Below are 21,483 nucleotides of genomic sequence, written 5' to 3' on the forward strand. Positions count from 1 at the left end.
CTCTCTAGTTCATGAATCTTTTTCTCCTTGTCATTCTTTTCATTCTCCATCTCCCTGAGGATCTCGAGAAGTCGTTCCACCTCAGATTGGGCCTTCCCAGCCTCCTCTTTGCACCGGGTCACTTCCTGCTCAAGGCTGGAGATCCGCTCAGAGAGTTCAGCGTTGGCCTGAGACTCTGCCGCTGCACTCTGAGCCTGGAACAGGATTTAATTATTAAAAATAAACCAAGTGTTAGCTTTCAAAATGAGGTGACCATCACGCGATTGAAACAATAAGCTCAAACCAAAAAAGGACGTGCCAGTAACAACTGGATGAGCTGGATGGATTTTAAAAAGATGCATGCTTTTAGAAAATTTTTAGTGGAAGTGTTCCTCTTAAATAAAATGACATTTAGCTCTAAACATTAGGCTTTAGCGGTAAGATACAAGATTTGTATATATCAGATTTTAGATACTGTATTTACAGTAGCATATAAAGCAAACTGTTGAAATAGACACCCCAGTATCGTAGAAATTATGTACAAAGCATGTTACACATTTTTTTAAAGGGCTCTAATTGTTTCCAAATATTCCTAGTGGTTTTTTTTCCATGTTTTCCACTCCAAAAAACTTGGATAAAAAGAAAATTTTTCTGTTTACTAGCGAGAAATGTGAAGGCCTGTGCTGGATGTATGTGCACATCCTTCACCTTAATTTAGCAGATAAAGTCTGAACAACAGTATTTCTTCAGTTTTGAGCAGTCTCATACTCAGCGAAACACAATACTGTTTTCTTCTGAACATTTCCAACAGGCGTCTGGGATGCCAGGGGACAAACAACACAGGTTTTGTGGCATAATATAAATTTTCATTAACCATTTGTATTGCAATGGCTTCATTCTAGTTTTAGCTGATTGTTTGGGGGACTTAAATTTTTTGGTCCACATGTCTCTAGCAAATCTATGATGGCTTCTTATAAACTTTTATAGAGTTTAGATTTTCAATTGTAAGATTTTCAAGACTAGACAGGTTTGGTTCCGATGCTAAAAGCTTATATTTGTATCAAATTAAATGTCTCAGCTGTGAATATTTAAAGTAATGACTTTTAAGAATGCCACATGTTTGACACAATTCACCAAATCTAAGAAAGATGTCATCTAATAAACGTCTCCTATCATTTTTACACCCATGTTAGACGATATTTTTAAACCACCCTCTGCCCTAACTGCTCTGAAATATCTGTTTCCCCATGGTAAGGAGAATAGGAAGATGAGGAGAATATAATATAAATGAAAGTATTAGGCATATGTGTTTCACACACTCGCAAATTGGCACACATATAACATTAAAAAAAAGACAAAACCACAAGCTAAATTTCTGGTAAATGTTAGCATGAACGATGAGAAAAGGTGAATAAATTTAAAAAGCATCTAAGTTTTAGTGGCTCTCTTCTTTCTTCTGCTCTGTTCATCTAAACATAAGACACAGAAAATGTGAGAAGAAGAAAGAAAAAAAACAAAGACAAATACAACAAGTTATAACCAGCTTAGAGGTTAGAACAGCTGTGTATATTTCCCAGAAGTAAATGTTGCTCTTGGGATGGACTTAGTGTGTGTGTGTGTGTGTGTGTGTGTGTGAATGCCTTGCTCCTACAATACATAAACCCTATTAGTTTTGGAAGTGTACAACAGTTTTCATAAGTCTTTATGTGGAGAGGAAATGTTTGAGAAGATCTGGGTGGAGCAGAGACAGAGAAAGACAAATAAAGGAAGAAAGAAACATCACGCACACAATGTCACATTCAGAATTTTTCCATCCGCGTTACAGTAAAAGAAAGAGACTGAAATCAAGTCTGATGAGTAAAACACCACACATTCCCCCCTTTTCTCTCACACACATATAACAACACACATGCATCCAGAAACACACACAGCTCTGGATACACATTCGGCATGTGATGGTGTGCTGTCTTCACCAGTCTGTGAAAGTGACTGTAAGGCTGTCAGCAAGCTGTCACACACACAACATTTTCTGGGCTGCTGTGTGGGAGAGCATACGTATGTGATATGCACACACACACGTGCACGTACACACTCTCTGCCTTCCTAGGAAGGCGCAAAAAGAAATGAGAGGTTAGGTTTAGTTTTCTGCTGTTTTCCTGCTTTAACTGTAGCTACTCTAAACAGCTTTTCACCTCTGAGTTTCATGCAGTAGATAATCTTGTAGTCGTCAGGAATGAGCCTAGAAAATTCCACCTGCTTTTGTCTAAATGCCTAAACAGGTGACATAAAATGCTTCGCTCTCTCTTTGAAAGCATCAGCGTTTTTGCTTTCATAGCTCTATGAATAATTTGCTATTTACTTTATATTTACAGCCTTTTCAGCTAACCTTCTTTAGTTGGTTCTCCAGCTTGATGCACTCCTCTTTCTTCTGCTCCAGGTTTATTTCCAAACTTTTCAGCCTGTTGTCCTTCTTGAGAGTCGAGGAGGCCAAAGAGGAAGCCTTCTCCTTGAGATCCAACACTGATGTCTGGGTGGAGGAAAAAACATTGGAGACAGCTCCTTAATAGTTATTACTTACTTAGCTTATTCTTCACACCCATTAGAAAAAAACAATGGATTAATTACATTTTTTTATTTTTTCCAACCTATAACAATAATGTTATATTTAGCAAAAATAATTATTATGAGGTAGGGAAAAAACATTTGTGTGCTTCTGATTATATTACAGAAAGAAATTCTTATTCATAATATGTGCTATTAGACAAACAGATTTAAAGTGATAATAATCTGTAAGCCCTTCTTAAACCCTTCGGTCATGCACTCTGTTTGTCATTACATTTCCTGTGACCTGTCTCTTTTCGCACTCTCAGGCTCAATCCGTCTGTCTGTGAAGTCTCTCTTTTTCTTTCTTTTCTTGGGATTTCCTCTTTTGGTAGGCGCAGTGAAACAGAAACCAATGAGACCAGAAGGAGAGACTGTCAGACATGTAATTTTACCCATGACTGACAATAACAACTCTAGACTCCGGATCATCATGTTTGACTGGGCTTTGGTCAAAGAAACCTTGCTCTGATTATATTTAGGTACGCATATATACTCCTGTTGTCAGACAAACCCCACATCTGCCTTCAGCAGCAGAGAGAGGAATGCTTGTTTTCTCTGAGAGTTTCCCATGTATTTCTGAAATTATATTATAGGACTGTGACAGGTTTTATGACCCCACAATCACTAAAATTAGTTTAAGGAATACAGTACAGTCAGACAGGGTACAGAGAACTTTTTACAGTAACAAGTAGAAAACTGCCCATTTAAAGGAACAGCCCGAGTTTGGTAACTTTACCTAATCAATTTCTTGTTGAAAAAGATCAATAGGAGTCTTCATATCAAGAATACAGTACCTCTATGCTAGCCAGCCTGTCATGGTCCTGGGTTATTTTGACCCAGTGTTCTTAGGTTTCTTATGTTTTTGTATTTTGTTCTTTATTCATTCCATGGTTCCTAGGTTGTTCAGTTTAGTTTACTAGATTTGCCGTCGTGTCTTTGCCCCCAGTGTCCCCCTCCACGTGTCTGAGTCCCCATGCCTCGTTTCTCCTCCTTGTGTTTTATTTCATGTTTTCCCCGGTCCGCTATGTCTGTGTTCTCTTCCTCTCTGGTCTGCGTCTCTGTGTACTTCCTGTTTTACTTTGATAGTCTCCCGTCTGTGTACGTCATTGTTGTGTTTACTCCTGCCGTGTCTCGTTACGATTATCAGTGTCACCTGTGTTCCCCGTGTGCTCCCACTTCCCTCATTAACCATCTGCGTATTTATGTCCGCGTCTCCCTCAGTTCTGTGTTGTGTTCTCCCACATGACTGTGTGCCCTGCCGTGTGTTTCCTCGTGAGTCAGTTCCTTTAGAATCTCCCAGTTTAGTTTTATATTATTTTGTATCGCCTTTAACTTCTGTCAGCAATAAAGTATTTTGAGTTCAGTCCTGTTTCCCGTGAGTTTGCGTTTGGGTCCAATTCCTGCCTGCACACAGCCTAATTGTGACACAGCCGATATCATTCTACACATCCAAATGTGATTGCTTTACCCTGCTTACAATTCTTGCTCCCTCTGCAAGCAGCTTTGCAACCCACCTCAACCCCAGCTCCTCATTTTCATGCTGCATCTAACTTTATCAATGTCATGTCTGATGCCTTCACTGTTTTTGTACTGGAATATTCCCACCTTGTGTTTTCCAGGTATGCATAAGGAAATCTCATCAACCCATCATTGCAGATGGCTGCTCCTCCCTGAGTCTTGTTTTGCTATTGGTTTCTTCCCTTTAAAGGGTTTTTTTTCCTTCCCACTGTCGCCAAGTGCTTGCTCAAAGTGGGTCATTTGATTGTTGGGGTTTTCTCTGTATTATTGTAGCTATGTTACAATACACAGTGCCTTGAGGGGACTCCTGTTGTGATTCTGCATTAAATAAAACAGAACTGAAATTGAAGACAATCCTTTACAATAGAAAACTGCATTTCTACATGTATTGCTCTCTAAAGTTCAATTCAGAATCAACAATTAACCTGACATTCATTTCTCTGGACTGTGGGAGGAAGCCGAAGTACCGAGAGAAAACCCAGAAAGTTACAGGGAGAACATGCAAAGTCTACCCAGAAAGGCCCCAGTCGCTCACTGGATTAGACCCTTATATGCCTTAGTGAAATAACTAAGGCACATAGTTAAATTTGCTCTTACTGCAAATCCTGCAGTAAACAATAGTTTAGTTTTTACGGTGTCCCTTCTGATAGTTGTGTTGCTTCTTAATTTTCTTTCTTGCCTTTTGGCTTTAAAGCTTCAAAATCAGCATAACAGGTCCCCTTCTAATCTCAACTTCATGAATTGGCTAATAGTAACTTTTATTCTGTTGTGCTGCAGGGTGAATAAAGAGAAAACAGAGTCTGAGAATGCTTTGTCATTCTCTGCATCTCTCTGTCTTTGCCTCTGCTGAGGTGTTTTTTACAAATCACAAAGGTCACAGGCAGAAAAATTCAGCTCTGATCATTGTTTCTTTTGGTTGTGGGCCTTGGATTTTGTTGTCAGGGAAACATGACTGTTTCATCGTTGTCCTTCAGCGAAAGAACTCTGGGAGGATTCAAGGTCTGCTCTACAGTGATAGATCAATCACATATTCTTGACAGGAACACAGTGAGGAAGGAGAGAGAATGTGTTTTTCTGACTTTTAGCACAAATATGGACGTGTGTTTTTAAATTCCTGAGAGTGTCTTCTACCTCACGGTCAGCCAGTTCAGCCTGCAGCTGGGAGACTTTCTCCCTCAGCTCTTTCAGCTCCTTCTTGATGGTCTCCACTTCCTCCCCCTTTTCCCGCTCCTCCCTTTCCCGCTGCTCCTTCAACCGCTCGATGATTCGCTCCTGGAGTGAAAAGAGAGAAAAGGGAGAGAGAAGGAAGGAGATTGGAGTGAAAGAAGGTAGTCAAGGTAGAAGAAGTGATGGAAAATAAGAGAGGAAAAAAAATCACCTCATACCCTCCAACAGTCATTCACAGTCACTCAATATCAAGTTTCTATACTAATAACAGTCATATTAAACTTTATGTACATGGCAGCTTTGACAGGATCTAACAGCCAACAGCGATTTTAGGCCCATAATATGTTTTGGCAGAAGATGTAAAATTCACAACCACTAAAATACAATAACCGATCTCTATAGCTTGAGAAGAACATAGTGGCCCGTTCAAGTCAAAGTACAAAAGTTCACACGTGCAAAAGCAGTGCAAAGAGTGTATACTGGGTCTGCAGTGTGTGTTATTAAAATATTATTATTATGGGTCCTCATTTGACTTGTACAAAATAAAAGCGGTGGCACTTTGGCTAAAGGTTAGTTTAAGGTTGACTTTAGAAGTAGTGTTAAATCTTACTGCAATAAATTCAATCTCTAACTCTCATCCTATATTATCAGGGGTTGAGCTATCAAACCTGGCACACAGATACATCTTGAATGTTCTTACGTACATCAGATACTATGATCTCACCATATTGCCTAACATTGACCTGTTAAATGTGATAACATGACCCTTTTTATCATTAATGCATCTATAACACTATAAAAGCATTGCATCTTTCTAATTTCACAACAACAGCATCTCATTGAAATCCTCAAAGCTTGAATATTATCATGGTTACTAAGCAGCCACTTGGATCTTAGATACACCTGCTCAACTGCTCATTAACACAAAAATTTAATCAGATAATCACATGGCAGCAACACAATATATTTAGATATACAGACATGGTCAAAATTACCTGTTGAAATTCAAGCCAAGCATTAGAATGGGGAAGACATGTGATCTAAGTGACTTTGAATGTGGCATGGTTGTAGGTGCCAGACAGGCTAGTGTGTGTTTCAACACTTGTTAATCTATTGGGATTTTGCCACACAATCATTATAGAAAATAGTATGAAAAAGAGAAAATATCCAGAGAGTGACATTTCTCTGGATAAAAATGCCGTTTTGATGCCTGGAGGTCAGAGGAAAATGGCCAGAATACCCCAAGCTTATGGGAAGGGAACAGATACTTATAAAACCACTTGTTACAACCAAGGTATGCAGAACAGCATGTCTAAATGTGCAACACGTCGACCCTTGAAGCAGATAAGCTACAGCACCAGCAGACCACACAGGGTGCCTCTCCTGTCAGCTAACGGGCAACTGAGGCTATAGTTTGCATAGAAAAAAGAAGATTGGAAAAACAGTGCCTGGTCTGATGAGTCGCAATTTCTGCCACGACATTCGTATGGTTTCCTGAACATGACAATGAGTTCGCTGTACTCAAATAGCCTTCAGAGTCACATCACGGACATCCAGCTGACAAATCTCTGTGATGCTGGAATATTATTTTCGCCATATTGTAGCAATGCTATGAAGAATTAAGCAATTAAAGAATTAAATAGTTACTATACAATCACTCTTATATTTCTCTTCCATCTAATTCTCTACCACCTCTGTTTTTCATATTTTGCACCTTGCACTTTAATGGTTAAACTCAATAGTTTGTAAAGACAAACCAATGAGGGTCTTCCTTAGTCAAGACTTTAATTAATTAATTAATTCTGGGTTTATTGGTTACCACTGTAACATCAACATTCTTCAAAATAATTATGATAACAGAATGAAGGATGCAAATATTTCAGTCATGGTTGTTTCTACCGTTTACAGAGACAAAAATACAGAATATAGCTGCAAACACCATCAAACATGAGTAATATTGTGCATAAAATTCAAGCACTGGAAAGTTAAAATGCAACATAATTCATCTCAGAAGCAGAAGAAGAAACGAAAGCAGGGCAAGGAGATAAAAATGGATGCAGAAAGGAAGAAAGCTAAAAATGAAAGGCGCCAGCAGAATGAAAATGAGAGGAAAAAAGCTCGTGAAAGCCGTGCGAGTGAAGCAGGAGTCGTCGGCCACATCATCCTGCCAACACTCACACGTCTAACTGACACCCTCAATATTAGTCACTGGACAATTAATAGGCCTGTTTCCTGTGCGCGTGCAAATGCAAAGGAGATTGAGTTGGTAACATAATCGTGCACAACACCGCAAAAATATATTCTCATCAAACACTTTAAAGTGTTCTGCCGCTCTAAATGTCGCTGGTTAGATTCCCAGAATCAGGGTTAAATCCCCACAGAGAGCAGAGTCATAAAACAGTCGGCTCTGTGGTTAAAGTACCTGAACGTCCAAACCCAAAGAGTGACCAATGAACTACTTTGAGCCATGTGGCTGCACATTGGACAGTTCCTAATCTTTTATGAACACAAGCTCTGGATGATTTAATAATGAAACAGCCAGTGTGATTATTGGTCGATTTCCATTTATCCAGAGCCATCTGGTCATCGTGTGGGTGGTCTGCAGTTTTGCTCATCAAGATTTTATTAATGCAACCTTGCTCAAGAGTTAAACGGTCGGGTGAGCGTGTACGTGCATGTGTGTATACCTTCTCAGCCAGAGCCTCCTCCAGCGTTCCCAGTGCAGTGTCTGTGTTTGAGGTGTCTGTCTGCAGAGACTTGACTCTGTCTTTCAAGCCACTCAGCTGTTTTTCTTTATCCCTCAGTTGATCCTGGAGGTTCTCTATCTGCAGAAAGAAAAGGAGAGAATAATTCTGTGGGGTTTTCAAGAATAATTTGCGCATTGACCACTCAGTGAGATTTTGTTGGCAGCTCTATTGGCTCTAAGACTCAGCCAAAGTGAAGTACTGTAGCAGGTGCTTTTAAGTCCACAGGAAACTGAACTTCTGCAGAAGAAATGCAAATATAGCAGCACATCTTAAACATGTGGACAAAGTGTGTGTATGTGTGTGATCACGTGTATCAATCTACATAAGCAACAACTTGAGCTTCAGGCAAGTCTGAGGCTCTTTGAGGGTTCAGGTTAAACTGCAGGGTGAAGGTTAGAATTACTGTAGGCTGGGGTTAGGGATAGTTTAGATGTGACTGCACAGGGAAACCATTATGTAAATGAGGGTCCTCGCAAAGCTAGAAGTACCAGCACATGCGAAGCTCTCTGTGTGAGAAAAAGGAAGGCGGGACAGAGAGTGATCACAGACAAAGATAAGAAGTTATGTCAACTTTGTGGTCTTCATTAAGAAATGGATGGAACAAAAGGTTGAACCATACAGAAATAACAGAATCAGGAGGAAAATAGAGCTTGAAAGCTTATGTAATGTCTTCATATGAGTGAACTTGGGTGGGATTATTGCACAATTTCAATCTCCCTCTCTTTATGCTTCTCTTGCCTTCCCCTTGCCAGAGAGAAAGTTAATCAAATGATTGGCAAACTCTCACAAAAAAAGACTGGAGTCAGATTGACATCACTGCAGGTGAGACACACACACACACGCAGCACTACAAAAATTGCGAGCATGTGTGTGTGTGCTTGTGTGTTCATACAGTAAAACATTTCCAGCACCTCATTAATCAACTGTTGACCTGACAGGTTGACTGACACGTTCTCCACCTCCTCCTCCTCTCTGCCTCCTGTCTCACACATGCACATACACACATATGTGAACACACACTTGACATTGAGAGGCAGTGAGAGCCTTTGATCTGCATTTCCTGAACCTGACACACACACATACACACACACACACACACTCACTGCTTCTCTCTTGTCCTATTTTAGTTCCCAAGTCATCTGTGATAATGACCCAATACAAAAACAATGATCAGCTATGTCACAATGTTCCTCGCAGCAGAAATCATCTATGTACTATTAAAACACGAGGCGGAGGGCCACAAAACGGAAAGAAGGTATTTTTTGTGTTTTCACATGAAAAAATGAGACCAAATTCATTTTTTTTTTTTCAGATGATATCAAGAAGGAATCAGCAGCATCTCTGCCTCCCTATCGGGCTCTGAACTGTTTTCCATTTGAAGATGGCAGAGGTCATCATTTATTAATCAAGAGGAACTCATTAGTATGCATCTAATGATTTTAAACACACTCTGTCTCTCTCCTCCCCCTCCCTGTCTTGCTTTATGTCTGTCTGCTTGATTGTCTGTATCAATTATCTGCACACAGTCTCCATTTCTACATTTTTTCTACAGGACACAAATGCTGCGACTGGGTGAGGGAGAAAATTAAGACGCAGAAAAGACACAAAAGACTAATGATGGAGGAATGCAACCTCGCGCTGGCTTTTCTGTAAGCTTTGCACTTACTGTGTTAGATGCAGTGGCCTAGATGACTGCAAGAATCTTCCTTTAGATATCGCCATTCAAAACCACTACAATAGCTGTTATGGTAGTTTGCTTAAATTGTCTTATTCCAAAAGCTCTTCCACCAACATATCTGACAAGCACAAGAGTTTTTAGGATAGCAGGGTGAATGTGTGTGTGTATATGTGTGTGTGTAGACAGCCAAGACAAGGGGTCACTCTGGCCCATCCATCTAACTGACAGCATTACCGCAGAGATACTCACAAAAACTACATAGTGAAGACCAGGAAAAAGTATGCAGAAAACACCAGAGACTTCAGTTTTGCCTAAACGGCCTGTCTGTGTGCAGCTGTGTCTTTCTTCTCACCTGTCTGTCTGACTGTTTGTCTGTCAACGTCTGCTTGCATGCTACATGCTGTGTTAGAGCCCCATCTAGTGGTCATAGTATTAAATGTTGGCATATTCTCAGAACACATTAAATTTTATCAGCATGAAAAGGAGTAAAGGTGTGTCTGCTTCAGCTCTAATGCATGTTATCCATTATCCAAAAAGTCTGAATATCGCAGTTTTCCTCTGGACACAAAGAGATATTAGAGGTAATGGTGATGCTGGTTTATTTGGAAGTAAGCTAGCACTATGAGGGCAACATGACCAGAATCAGCTAAAAGAAAAAAAAGTACACTGCCTCAATAGGCAGTGTACTTAATGATTATTAAGGATAACACTCCATAAATGCTCACCCTGTAACATTTTAAACCATAACAGATGCAGTGCATTAACCCAGGACTCTACAATTACTGGTTAGCTCAGACCTAAAACAGGGATCACAAGGACTTCAACTTTGCTTTATGTGTCTATATTAATGGAGTGCATTTTGTGTGTTCTCACCTTCTTCTGTAGAACATTAACTTTGCGTTCCTTGACGTCCATCATGTCTTTGAGGTCAGTGATCTCTCCTTGCTGAGTGCTTTTCTCCTCCGTCAGCTCTGATATCTGCTGACTCTTTTTAGAGAGGAGCGACTCCTTTTCCTCCAGTCGGAGACGCAAGGCATCCACCTGTGAACCCACAAGTAGGTACGCAAAAGTGCAAATAAACATTCACACACCAAATATCAACGGTGAAGCAGAAAGGTTGTAATGAGTGTGTAGCTAAACCTCAGTCTGTAGTATGGCAGCTCTCTGTTCCTTGGCGGTTAGTGACTCTTTGAGTACATCCACATGTTGTTTGCTGTCAGAAAACTGATTGTTCAGAGTGTCCAGTTTGGTCCTGAGAGCCAGCAGCTCGCTGTCCTTACGGCTCAGCTCTTGCTTGGCCTGTTCCATCTGAATAACACAAAATATAAAGGGACAGACAGATAAAAAAAGAGCGTGTAAAGGTGTGTACTGGAGAGGACGATATGCTTTCTAATATCATATATAAGCATTAAAATGTACTACAAGCTTTGCAAAGTAAGCACTCAGTCCTAATGTTAGTTTTAGCCATTACTCTGCAGAAGACCAACTGTAAAAGAAGAAACAGGTACAATAATAAGAAGTGCACGCAGCTGACTGATAATGCTTTTAAGATACAAATCTTTTTTTAAATGCACAACTTTACTGCTTTATTCAGAGGGAAAAGAACTTGTTATGGAAGATTGCAGATATTTTATTAAGGCCTGCAGACAAATCTACCCTTTACGAGTAAAAAGAGATGATGGTTGCGGTGATGGAGAGAGGTACAAGACTGCTACAGGTTTACCTCATCCACATAAAAAGTGAAAAACAAGAACAGACCGTGGTTTTAAACTCATCCCTCTTACAAAGGTTAGTGCGTCAGTTTATCTCCTAAAGCTGTGACTTTGATCAAATATATCTTGACACAATGAGGACCTTAAAAGAAAAGAACGGCCATTTATTTTAGTTCTTCTCCTGAAAAGTAAACAAAAGTTAGACATACATGGAAGTCAGTGCAGTATTAATCTATTTTGCTCTTAGCTATACACTTCAACTAATGGGTCAGGGTCAATTCTTTCACCTGGCCAAAACTCAGGAATCAAATACAGTAAACTGCCACATTTCGAGAAGTTGCGTATTACAATTTCACTCCTTTTAACATGAAATCCAGTTTGCAGGTGTTGTGATTAGGGGTGAATTTAACATGACACAGTACAAGAATGGACCCAAACCATACAGTAAATCAGTCATATAAAAGCAAAGCAAACCCAGGAGCAAAGTGGTCTAAACTAAAAATGGACTGAAACCTCATGCAAGGACAAAGAGAAGTGTGTTAGTGATACAGACACTGCAGCACAGAACAACTGGACTCTGCTGGAATTCTGTAGCCGTATCATTCAGACTGCTGCGTACGACTATTACTATCAAAAGCCACTGATCTCACACACAAAAAGAACTGCAATTCCTGAGGTGTTTATAGAGACTAACTTTGTCAGCTCACCAAAAGAATAGAAAATGCTTTCTCCTGGTGTATTTAGCAAAGTGTAGAAAACACATTTGCTAACCCAGGTTTTGGAGAATGGCTCGATTCATTTTAGACTGGCTTTAAACTCAACCTCTGTAATTCCTCATGTCTTGAACTGGTTCAAAACAGTTATAGGATGCAGATATATATATGCAAAATGGACCATGTTAATGGCAATATGATGCAATAACTACATGAGAAAAATAAGTACACCTCATGAGTGGATATTGGGTGAACGGTCCACGATGCTCTCTGCAGCTGGTGTGCATAGTTTTGACATTTGAATGTTATAGTTGCTTACTGCTGTCTGAACACACAGCATGCTACCGGGAATCTATTGGAAATCTACTAGAACTACGTTAGCCAGTCAAAGAAAGAAAGAAAGAAAGAAAGAAAGAAAGAAAGAAAGAAAGAAAGAAAGAAAGAAAGAAAGGATGCGCAAACAGACACAGAGGTGTGTCTCTTACTGCCGACACCTCCTGCTGAAGCTCATTGGCTCGTTGCCTTAGTTCCTCCATCTCTGACTCGCTGTGAGTTAGCTCTTCCTTCAGCTGATCAACCTGGCAGGAGAGGAGGGCATCAACATGGGTGCTTCCCATTAGCCAAGCTTTGCTTCTTGCTTCCCTTACTCGTGTTTCTTCCTTGCCTCTAACCTGCTTCCAATAAGTCAGAGGTGTGAGGGCAGCAACAGCCTGCAGTTTATCTTATCATTACTACCATTAGTATTAACATAAGTAACATTACAGCCTCTGCAGGTACCTCCGTTCCTGTTGTGTGCGTTTTGCCTACAGTATTATAAATAATACCGTGTTATACTGAACTGTTTCCACAACAGCCTGCCTGCTCCTTTTACTGCCCCATCAGATCAGCTGACCACTAGATAAGCACATGTTGACCGAAAGCTTTTGCTGGGAGCATCTGCTCTTCCAGCTTAGATTCCAAAAAATGCATTAAAAGGATTAAAAACTCCAGATAATGGTGTTTCTTGAATCAATTTTGGAGTGAGTGGCAGAGCTTTGAAGAAGGGCAAACATCTAATTAGCAAAATGGAGAGCACACCGGGCCATAACAAGTATGTTGCCACAGTTGCATCTGGCATGCTTAAATAATGTATATAACCCCTACATTGTTTTACAGTACTGTGTCCTTTGAAGACTTCTTACTGGAGCATTTCTGAACATGTGAAGAAGCGTGCATTATCTTTATTTTGATTAACAAATTAAATGGCTCTTTGTTGCTATTATTAAAAGCTCTGATTGAGGAGAGCTTTACACCTTCGATTAAATACACGTTAAAGCTAATAATGTCCAAAACAAGAATGCATCTAGTGTATTACCACAGATATGCATGCCAACAGCAATGAAATCCGACTATAAAAAGGTACACCATGTAAATTACTTCCTTCCACACAGCAAAATCTCCAGTGTTAAATTAACACTAGAGAGTGTCTATATGGGTCCACACCTCTGAGTGTTAAATACAACACTGTTGAGTGTTAAGTTAACACTTTTGACAGTGTTATATGTTTAAAAGTAACCTAGTCAGTTTTGAAGATTAACAATGGCTAACACTGAGCAGTGCTGATTTTCTAACACTGGAAAATAACTCAAAACGTTAGAAATATTCCAGTGTTAGAAAATCAGCACTGCTCAGTGTTAGCCATTGTTAATCTTCAAAACTGACTAGGTTACTTTTAAACATATAACACTGTCAAAAGTGTTAACTTAACACTCAACAGTGTTGTATTTAACACTCAGAGGTGTGGACCCATATAGACACTCTCTAGTGTTAATTTAACACTGGAGATTTTGCTGTGCAGTTTTGAGACACAAATCCACTTCAGAGAAAAACAAGAATATATCAGCTCGCGCACACAAAAAGTCTGCTGAATTTCCAAACTGGATCGCCTCCCCACACGACAGACGTATACAGCGTTTCCGTTTTAATGAGCACGGCTCCCACAGACACTTTTTATTCCTGACAGTGAAGTTGTATCCGTCAAGGTAGTGAGTGTGAAAAAGCAAATTTATTCTCAGCTAAGCAAGAAAATCCAGATATTGTTCAAAACACAAAGGGAAAAAATGGTGAGACAAGCAAATACAACCAGACAGGCAATAATGGAGCAAAACCACTTTTTTTTTATAGTCTCCAGCACATTGACTAAAATTTGACAAGATAGAGCAGTGTAGCCCTTTTAAATCATACTGGGACTTAAAAGGAAGTAAATACACAAGGTCAAACAAATCCTACATGCTAACTATTCTATTTAGAGTCTTTTGATGGATATAAGGATATATTCTTATTATTGTTTATATGTTTATTTGATGCTTTGCCTTCACTGCTGCCACCTTGTTGCTGACAGAACCACTGCCATGTTTGAGAGATGAAACGGTTTCGTATTTCCCTAAATTATTATAAGGTTTGTATCATTTTTTAAAGATTTTAAAGTTTGAATATTTCTGACTTAGTTTGAAAAGTGTGTCAATTTAAAAGTAATTTAATCTCACCTGAGGCAGTAAAGAACTGAATGAATGTCTGTACGAGGTTTGGCTGTTAGTTTGAGATATCAGTCTATATAAATCTTTGTGAAGCTCTTTTAGTTCCTATGACTTCCAGGGAATTCCTATGTTGTGAGACTTTATCAGCTGTTTGAGCCCCACTGCTACCTTTCAGACTTGCATGGTGGCCTCGTTACTCTATTTACAGGCAATTTGTCCTCAAACTTAACAACTATTCTCAACTCTTAATCAGTTTAATGCTGTATCCATTATTATGTTTCAGTTACTGTCTGGACTGTATGTGTTTGTACATTTATCACCTTGTTCTTCATGAACTTGGAGTGGGATCTGTAGACCTCCATCTGTTTGATCTCCTCCTCCCTCTCTTCACTGCTCAGAGCGCCATTGGATTTCAGCATCATCACCTCCTCTTCCAGCTCTCTCATGCCACGCTCCAACGAGCTGATTTTTGCATCCTGACAGGAGACAAACACATCTAACTAATCAGACCATAAACAAATATATATAGAGAGGTCTAAATGCAATTAAAGGAAGTCTACGTGAAAGTAATGTAAATGTAACTACTGTCGAATGCTTAAAGACTTTATCTAATAATCCATTATGTTTTTAAAATACTTGAATCTGTAGCTCAATAATAATCAGTGAAGCCCAACAGACATAGCAGTTGGTCAACTTTATCTTGTCAATATTAACTGCAGAGACAGAAAGACTTTTAACAGAACGTAACAAAAAAGATGCTTTGGGTATGTTTTTCCAGCAGGTAGTCGAACGCATTTAGAGGTCAGAAACACTAATGTCCAGTTCATGCTGTGTGTTGGATAAACCTCCGACTGAGATTCTGAAAAATTATTTGTTTTCTTCTTTTGAGTCTAAAATGTTATCCAATGCAACAAATATATTAATATGGGATATTTAAAGTCTTGTTTAGTGAAACTGCACTTCATGGTGTATTTGTGTTTATTCTTTACCTTATTTTCCATCATATTTACCCAGCAACCACATGTACACTCATTAAACTTTTCATTAACACTATTAATAATCAGCAAATCATACAGCAGCAACTCAGTGCATTTAGACATTGATGAAGACCAGTGATAGTCCCAAGTATTTGGACTGTGTAATTCATTCATGCTCTAGCAATCCTATGTCATTAATAGCTATAATATCCACATAATATGCACATTAAATACAGCACTACAGAATTAGCAGCATTTCAGATAATTTTTGTAACAATTTGTATTGTTGGGGTCAAAATAATCCTCTATAAATGTAGACATAAATTTAAATCCTTGTATATAGATATATACAAACACATTTCTAAATTACATTAGCATTTGTTTACCTTCATTTCGATGACTGTCTGCAGGGCCTTGGTCTTTGTTGATTCTGGAGCTGCTTCGTATCTCCTGTGCAGCTCCTGAGAGGCACAAACAGCACGATCAGCAGATGACAGAGAGGGAGACACAGTGGGATGGAGAGAGGGATGGGGCAAGAGAGGAGAAGGTCGAGGGCCAGGAGGCGAGACGAGAGCAACTGATGGGAAGGGATGGAGTGAGGGCTGAACCGTTGGTGTAGGACGAGGAGCAGGTGCAGGAAAGGATGGCGAGTGCTGGAGGGACGGATGAGCGGAAGGGTGGACAGAAGAGGCAACAAAGAAAGAGGGAAAGTGGGGAGGACAAGAGGAGGGGGTGGCAACTGGATGGTTGTAGTGCCGGTGAGAAGGAGGGGAAGGGACAGGGAAGGAGGGAGACGAACGCAAAAGGTGATGCCGTGATGGGGAGAAAGCAGGAGAGGGCTGGAAAGGGGGTGACACATGGAAAGGAGGGGGAATAGGGATCGAGGGAGAAACAGGAAAGGAGGGAGATTCAGCTAGAGGTTTCCCTCTAGGAGAAGCACTGGCTTTTAGCCTCCTTGGATCAATCCGGCCATCCCACATCATTTGAACTACTTGAAACAGCACTAATGACGCTAACTGTGTTTAGCCTGTGTTTAGATTTTAATGATCAAATCTGACAGCCTGAAATTGTGTTAATTCAATGAATTAGCTCCCAAGCTTCAGTATCCATGGATTAAGAAAAATATAAAATGGTTTAAAAGTCCAAATTAACCCAAAGTCCAGAGTGTTTTTTCTCTAAAATCATCAAAATTCTCAAAAACATGCTATCTCACTACTCCAATTTACTAAGAAAAGTGCAGTAAAATGTCTAGCAGGTCTGGCAGCTGTTACTTCATCACTAGTCGCTAGTCAAATGAAGTGAGACGAAAGTAGGGGGAGTGCAGTTGGAAGGGCACAAATAGAGAAAGAAAGAGCAAAGGAGGGAGTGAAAGAAAAGGGGAGGACACGGCTGTGTATGCATCACTGCTTTTCTTTGAAGGACACACACAAAGAGAGCTAATGCATAAGCCAGAAAGCATAAAAACATGTGAGTGAAAGGGATAGTAGGAGGCCATTGCTAGAGGCGATGACAAGGATGGTACAGATGCCCACACACACACACACTCACACACACACACACTCACTGTGCTATTCACTGAAAAAGTACTGATACAGCAATTGCAAAAACAAGAATGGAATTACAGCTTTAATTATGAAATATCAGAAAACATAACTGTAAAATTTAATCACTGCTGAAAAATTGCCTCCATCGTAATTTACTTTAGAGATTACGGCACCCTCATCTTAACCTAACACCTGTTTTCTGGGTCATTTAGAGGAGTTGTAGCTTAACTGACTGTCAAACCTGTGTCCGAGGTCTTTGCATGCACAAGTCACCTGACATCACTCGTGTTATATAATTATTTTTTCCATTTCGAAGGTATTTTTTGTTGCTTTAATTATATAAAAGTACATTGGCACACGAGGACTCGTTTCTTAATAGCCAATGCTGCCTAAATACTGCTATAGCCCTAATCTAGCCATAAGGATTTGATTACATACCAACTAGCAAAAGACAACTTTAAAACAGGAAATGGGAAAGGATGTCTTTCAGGCAATTGAAAAATGTCTTAATTTACACACGGCATAATTTCCTGCTATTGAAACGACATTTAAATATAAACCCACTGAGTATTTTTCCAGCGATTCTAAGCCCAAAACACATCTAAATAATACATAACTGTCTAAATTAAACTGATATCAAGTGTGGTTTCAAAATGAAAGTTAGGTGGGTGTCTAGATCACTCCTACATGTTATTTAAAGAGCTATATTTTTGAACAAAAACATGCTTAACATACAATTGTGTCTCAGACTTGGACCCCAGCAGTTCTAGTCCAACACTACACCTGTTGAGCCAATAAACAAAAATCTAGTGCACACTATGTCACATTTAATATGGATATATGCAAATGGCATAAACAAATTTTGAGAAAAATTCCTAAACCCTTTGACATTCAGTAACCATAAAGGGAAGACCTTTCTGTGTCCTAAAAAGAGCACTTTAAAATTAGTTCATGTTTTCAAAAGTCTGAACAAAAGGAAGGAAGGGAGGAATATTTTTAAGTTCTATATTTGGTGATTTTGCTGATTAATTACTTTATGTGATTAAGTGGCATTTTACAATCAAGAATCCAGGAGGTTCGATTAAAAGGCTGCATGTACTTTAAGCAGAGGATTATTTAATAACTGCACAGCAGCATCCCCATGAGGGACATTGTTGAAGGGTATGAAAATTGTGCTGCAGGACATTACAGTCTAGTTTGTTAATTAGCAAAATGAACAATATCCCGAAAGGAAGTGTCAGCACTGAATCAGGAAGTTAGCAAGACTTGCTCAATAGAAATTTGCATTATTTAGCACTGTAACATTCACTAAACTCTGTAATGAATCTTTACTTCAGATACTGCAAAATGTTTTTCTCATTCTCTCGGTTGGTTCCAGCTTTGTAATTTAACATCTTCGAAACAAAAACTCTGTCCAGTGTACTGATGCAGTGAGATGAAAAATCAGCCAGAAAATATGCAGACTCCCAATTGTTCTTTCTTATGGTCTTATCATTTGCTGTGATTAATTTACTGAAGTATGACTTTATATCACCCCTCTAACATTATGCTGCATTTGTGCATTTGTCACCCTGGCTAATGCATTAGTATACTGATATGTTTTTGTTGTGCATTTTTTTGTTCATGTTTTAGCTGACTTCTATATTTTGATTATTTGTATGTTTGCATGTTTTTACCACCTGTTTGCTTATATGTTGCCTTTCATATGTTGTTTTTTTATTGTTTTACTGTTTATATTTTCTTTTATTGTTCTATCCATCCAACCATTGTCTTCTGCTAATCCTTATCAGAGCCATGGGAGAATGGCCTATCCCAACTACCATATGGCAAGAGGGAGGTTACACCCTGGATGGGTCACCAATCTGAGTCCTCTGTGTTGCAGGACTAACAGAGAGACAGACAGCCATTCACAGTCACACACCTATGTGCAATTTAGAATCACCTAAACAGAATTTCATTGTTATTTATTGTTATCATTTATACTGACAATTGGTGGTTTGCATTTTTGCAAGTTTCTCCTGTTTTTTTGTTTTAATTTACCTTATGAGCATTCTGCCTTTGTTCACGCGTTGAAGCATGTGTAATCTCTGTCTTTAAAGGTGCTACATAAATCAAGTTGATATAACTATTATTATTACTATTGTCAGATATGAACAAGTGCAAATCTGTAATGTCAGAAAAATCTCTTAATCTTCAAGAAGACATATAGGTCAGTCAAAATATTTGTGAATTATTCCTGAAAATGCAGCTTAAAAAAACACTGAAATTGGCAGTATGTGCTGGAAGGATGGATGTAGTACACTGACAGCATTTTGCCACTAGGGGGGGCTTTTGTATTAAGAAAGTGAGTGTAACTTAAACCAGCAGAAGGAGAGAAAAAAGAAACGTGAGTGGAGAAACTGGGATAAAGTGTACACTTAAGACTGGAAGAAGCCAAGGGCTTTGCCTGGATATGATACACTCTGATGTGAACACATTCACATCTGGATATGCACAAAGACTCTCCCCTGCACACATGGTAATACTTGATTGCATATTGTTTCTTCTTTGCCAGTGACACACATACACATACACAAACACACACACACACGCACCTCTCTGAGTTGTAGCATCTCCTTGTCTTTTTGCTCAAGCAGACCCTCCAATTGGTGGATGGTCATCTCAGCATCGGCGAGTCGCCTCGTTCGCTCATGATCCTCCTCGGTTGCCCGAGATGACAGGCCTTTACTCTGCAACATTTCCAGTAACTTCTTGATTGACTCGTCCCTGTAAACAAGAAAACAAGGAAGTTAATAGCATGCTTTAGACAAGGTCACTGAAATCGTACCTTAACAAATTACATTTAAACTGTCTTTTTTTAATCTTTACCTGGCAGTTAGTGTGTGTTTCTGTGTGTCTATCCTCAACTCCATTTCTTCAACAGTCTTCCTCAGGAGGAAGAGCTCTTTGGCTTGCCTCTCATACTCAGCATGGAGGCGCAAGAAGTTCTCCTCTGTCATTTCTTGAGGGGAAATGGGCTGGCTTCCGAGGCCGGAGTAATCGGATTGGAAGAGCTGGTTGAGATCGCGCTGGATTCTGAGCTCATCTTGCAAAGCCTGGATGGTGCATTGAAGATGCTGGTGGGAGGGAAACAGGGATGTTCAGCTTACGAATGAAAGAGTGAGCGATTACTATAATGGATATTCCAGACCGTGCAATGTCCATCATAGCGACTGTCTAATGTCACCTATAATCCTTTACACCTATTGCTAGTCACTTCGCTTGCTCGGTCCAAAGTTGAGATAAGTTTAACTTGGTACCTGCTTTCTTAGCTTCACTAATGGTAATTTTATAAGTCATTGCTACAAGTTGCTAAATTTTATTGACATGCCACATACTATCCTATTGTACAACTAGACCTATCTGCAGAGATCTGAAAGATTTGTTGATCAGTTCTATTAATCAATCTTTCTTACTGTAGTTAACCTAACCTAATCTAAACCTAACCTAATCTGGTGATTATAAAAACTAAACTACACAGTAGTGAGGAAAAGACTAGGTGGCTCTTGTGTAACTATTATTGCTTACCAGACACTTCAATCTAATGACTTTTGTCTTTGTTTGACACCTACATGCAAACCATACTCAACCCACTGATTTCTATACCGTCCCTTCCTTTTGTGCATCTTTGTATGTAAGTGTCACACGTCTTGGTCAGCTTACTTCACCAACTCACTCTGTCTCTGTAATCTCACTGTACACCAGAATACCAATAAGCACATCTATACAGTAACCTTTGGTGTGTGTGGTAATTTGAGGTTACTGGGACATCTGCTGCCGTAACACTGGCTTTTTATCAACAGCTCCGTGTTGTTTTTCCACCTCCTTTTTAAGAAGTCTGACCTCATGCCTTAAACATGCTGGAAGGGATTATACAGTATCTCCAGGGTGACCCAGGAGCTCTTGGGGCTCACCAGTGCAAAGCAAAGACCTTTGGCCTGCTGTGGGTCATCCTGTTGTCATTGCAAGTCTGATAAGGATAAAAAAAAAATGCAACAGAGCAGGCAGTTTTAACCAGACTGTGGACCTTTGCTGTTTGCTAAGGTTTTTAGTTGTTTAGATCGTCAGCAGGAATACACCAATCAGAAATTCACAAGCAGTAGTCCTGTAGTAAAATGTTGCCTCATGTTTTGTTTAACTCAACGTAATCAGTGAGGGATTAGGAATTAAAAGGTAAAGAAAAGCTGAATTAATGAATCCCTAATGGGATTGCTCATTTTTTAAAGGCATATTACAAGTTTTCTAAACTGTTAATAATACAACCCAAAAATATAATTCTCTGAACTGGA

At 39.4% G+C, this 21,483-nt stretch overlaps 1 protein-coding gene across 16 annotated transcripts in view; it reads right to left on the reverse strand.

Moving 5' to 3' along the window:
• The window catches only part of LOC146369221 (ELKS/Rab6-interacting/CAST family member 1-like), a 156,047-nt gene that overhangs the window by 101,436 nt on the left and 33,128 nt on the right, over positions 1–21,483 (reverse strand). For 7 of the 16 annotated variants that reach the window (XR_014797314.1, XR_014797315.1, XM_084909639.1 and 4 more), the window contains exons 5-15: positions 20,024–20,271; positions 19,750–19,921; positions 15,998–16,072; positions 14,955–15,110; positions 12,604–12,696; positions 10,834–11,001; positions 10,567–10,734; positions 7,956–8,093; positions 5,233–5,373; positions 2,366–2,506; positions 1–194 (exon numbers count right to left, since the gene is read on the reverse strand). Coding sequence is in view for 11 of the 16 variants with exons in the window: in XM_084909639.1 (XP_084765765.1) it covers positions 1–194; positions 2,366–2,506; positions 5,233–5,373; positions 7,956–8,093; positions 10,567–10,734; positions 10,834–11,001; positions 12,604–12,696; positions 14,955–15,110; positions 15,998–16,072; positions 19,750–19,921; positions 20,024–20,271 (1,694 nt within the window). In the remaining 5 variants the exon portion in view is untranslated. The remainder of the gene's footprint in view (positions 195–2,365; positions 2,507–5,232; positions 5,374–7,955; positions 8,094–10,566; positions 10,735–10,833; positions 11,002–12,603; positions 12,697–14,954; positions 15,111–15,997; positions 16,073–19,749; positions 19,922–20,023; positions 20,272–21,483) is intronic. The other 9 variants (XR_014797318.1, XR_014797316.1, XM_084909646.1 and 6 more) reach the window with 2 other exon arrangements.

This window comes from Perissodus microlepis, chromosome 17 (genome assembly GCF_051167445.1).
Source record: "Perissodus microlepis isolate ML-2025 ecotype Zambia chromosome 17, ASM5116744v1, whole genome shotgun sequence".
In the NCBI taxonomy this organism is placed as follows: domain Eukaryota; kingdom Metazoa; phylum Chordata; class Actinopteri; order Cichliformes; family Cichlidae; genus Perissodus; species Perissodus microlepis.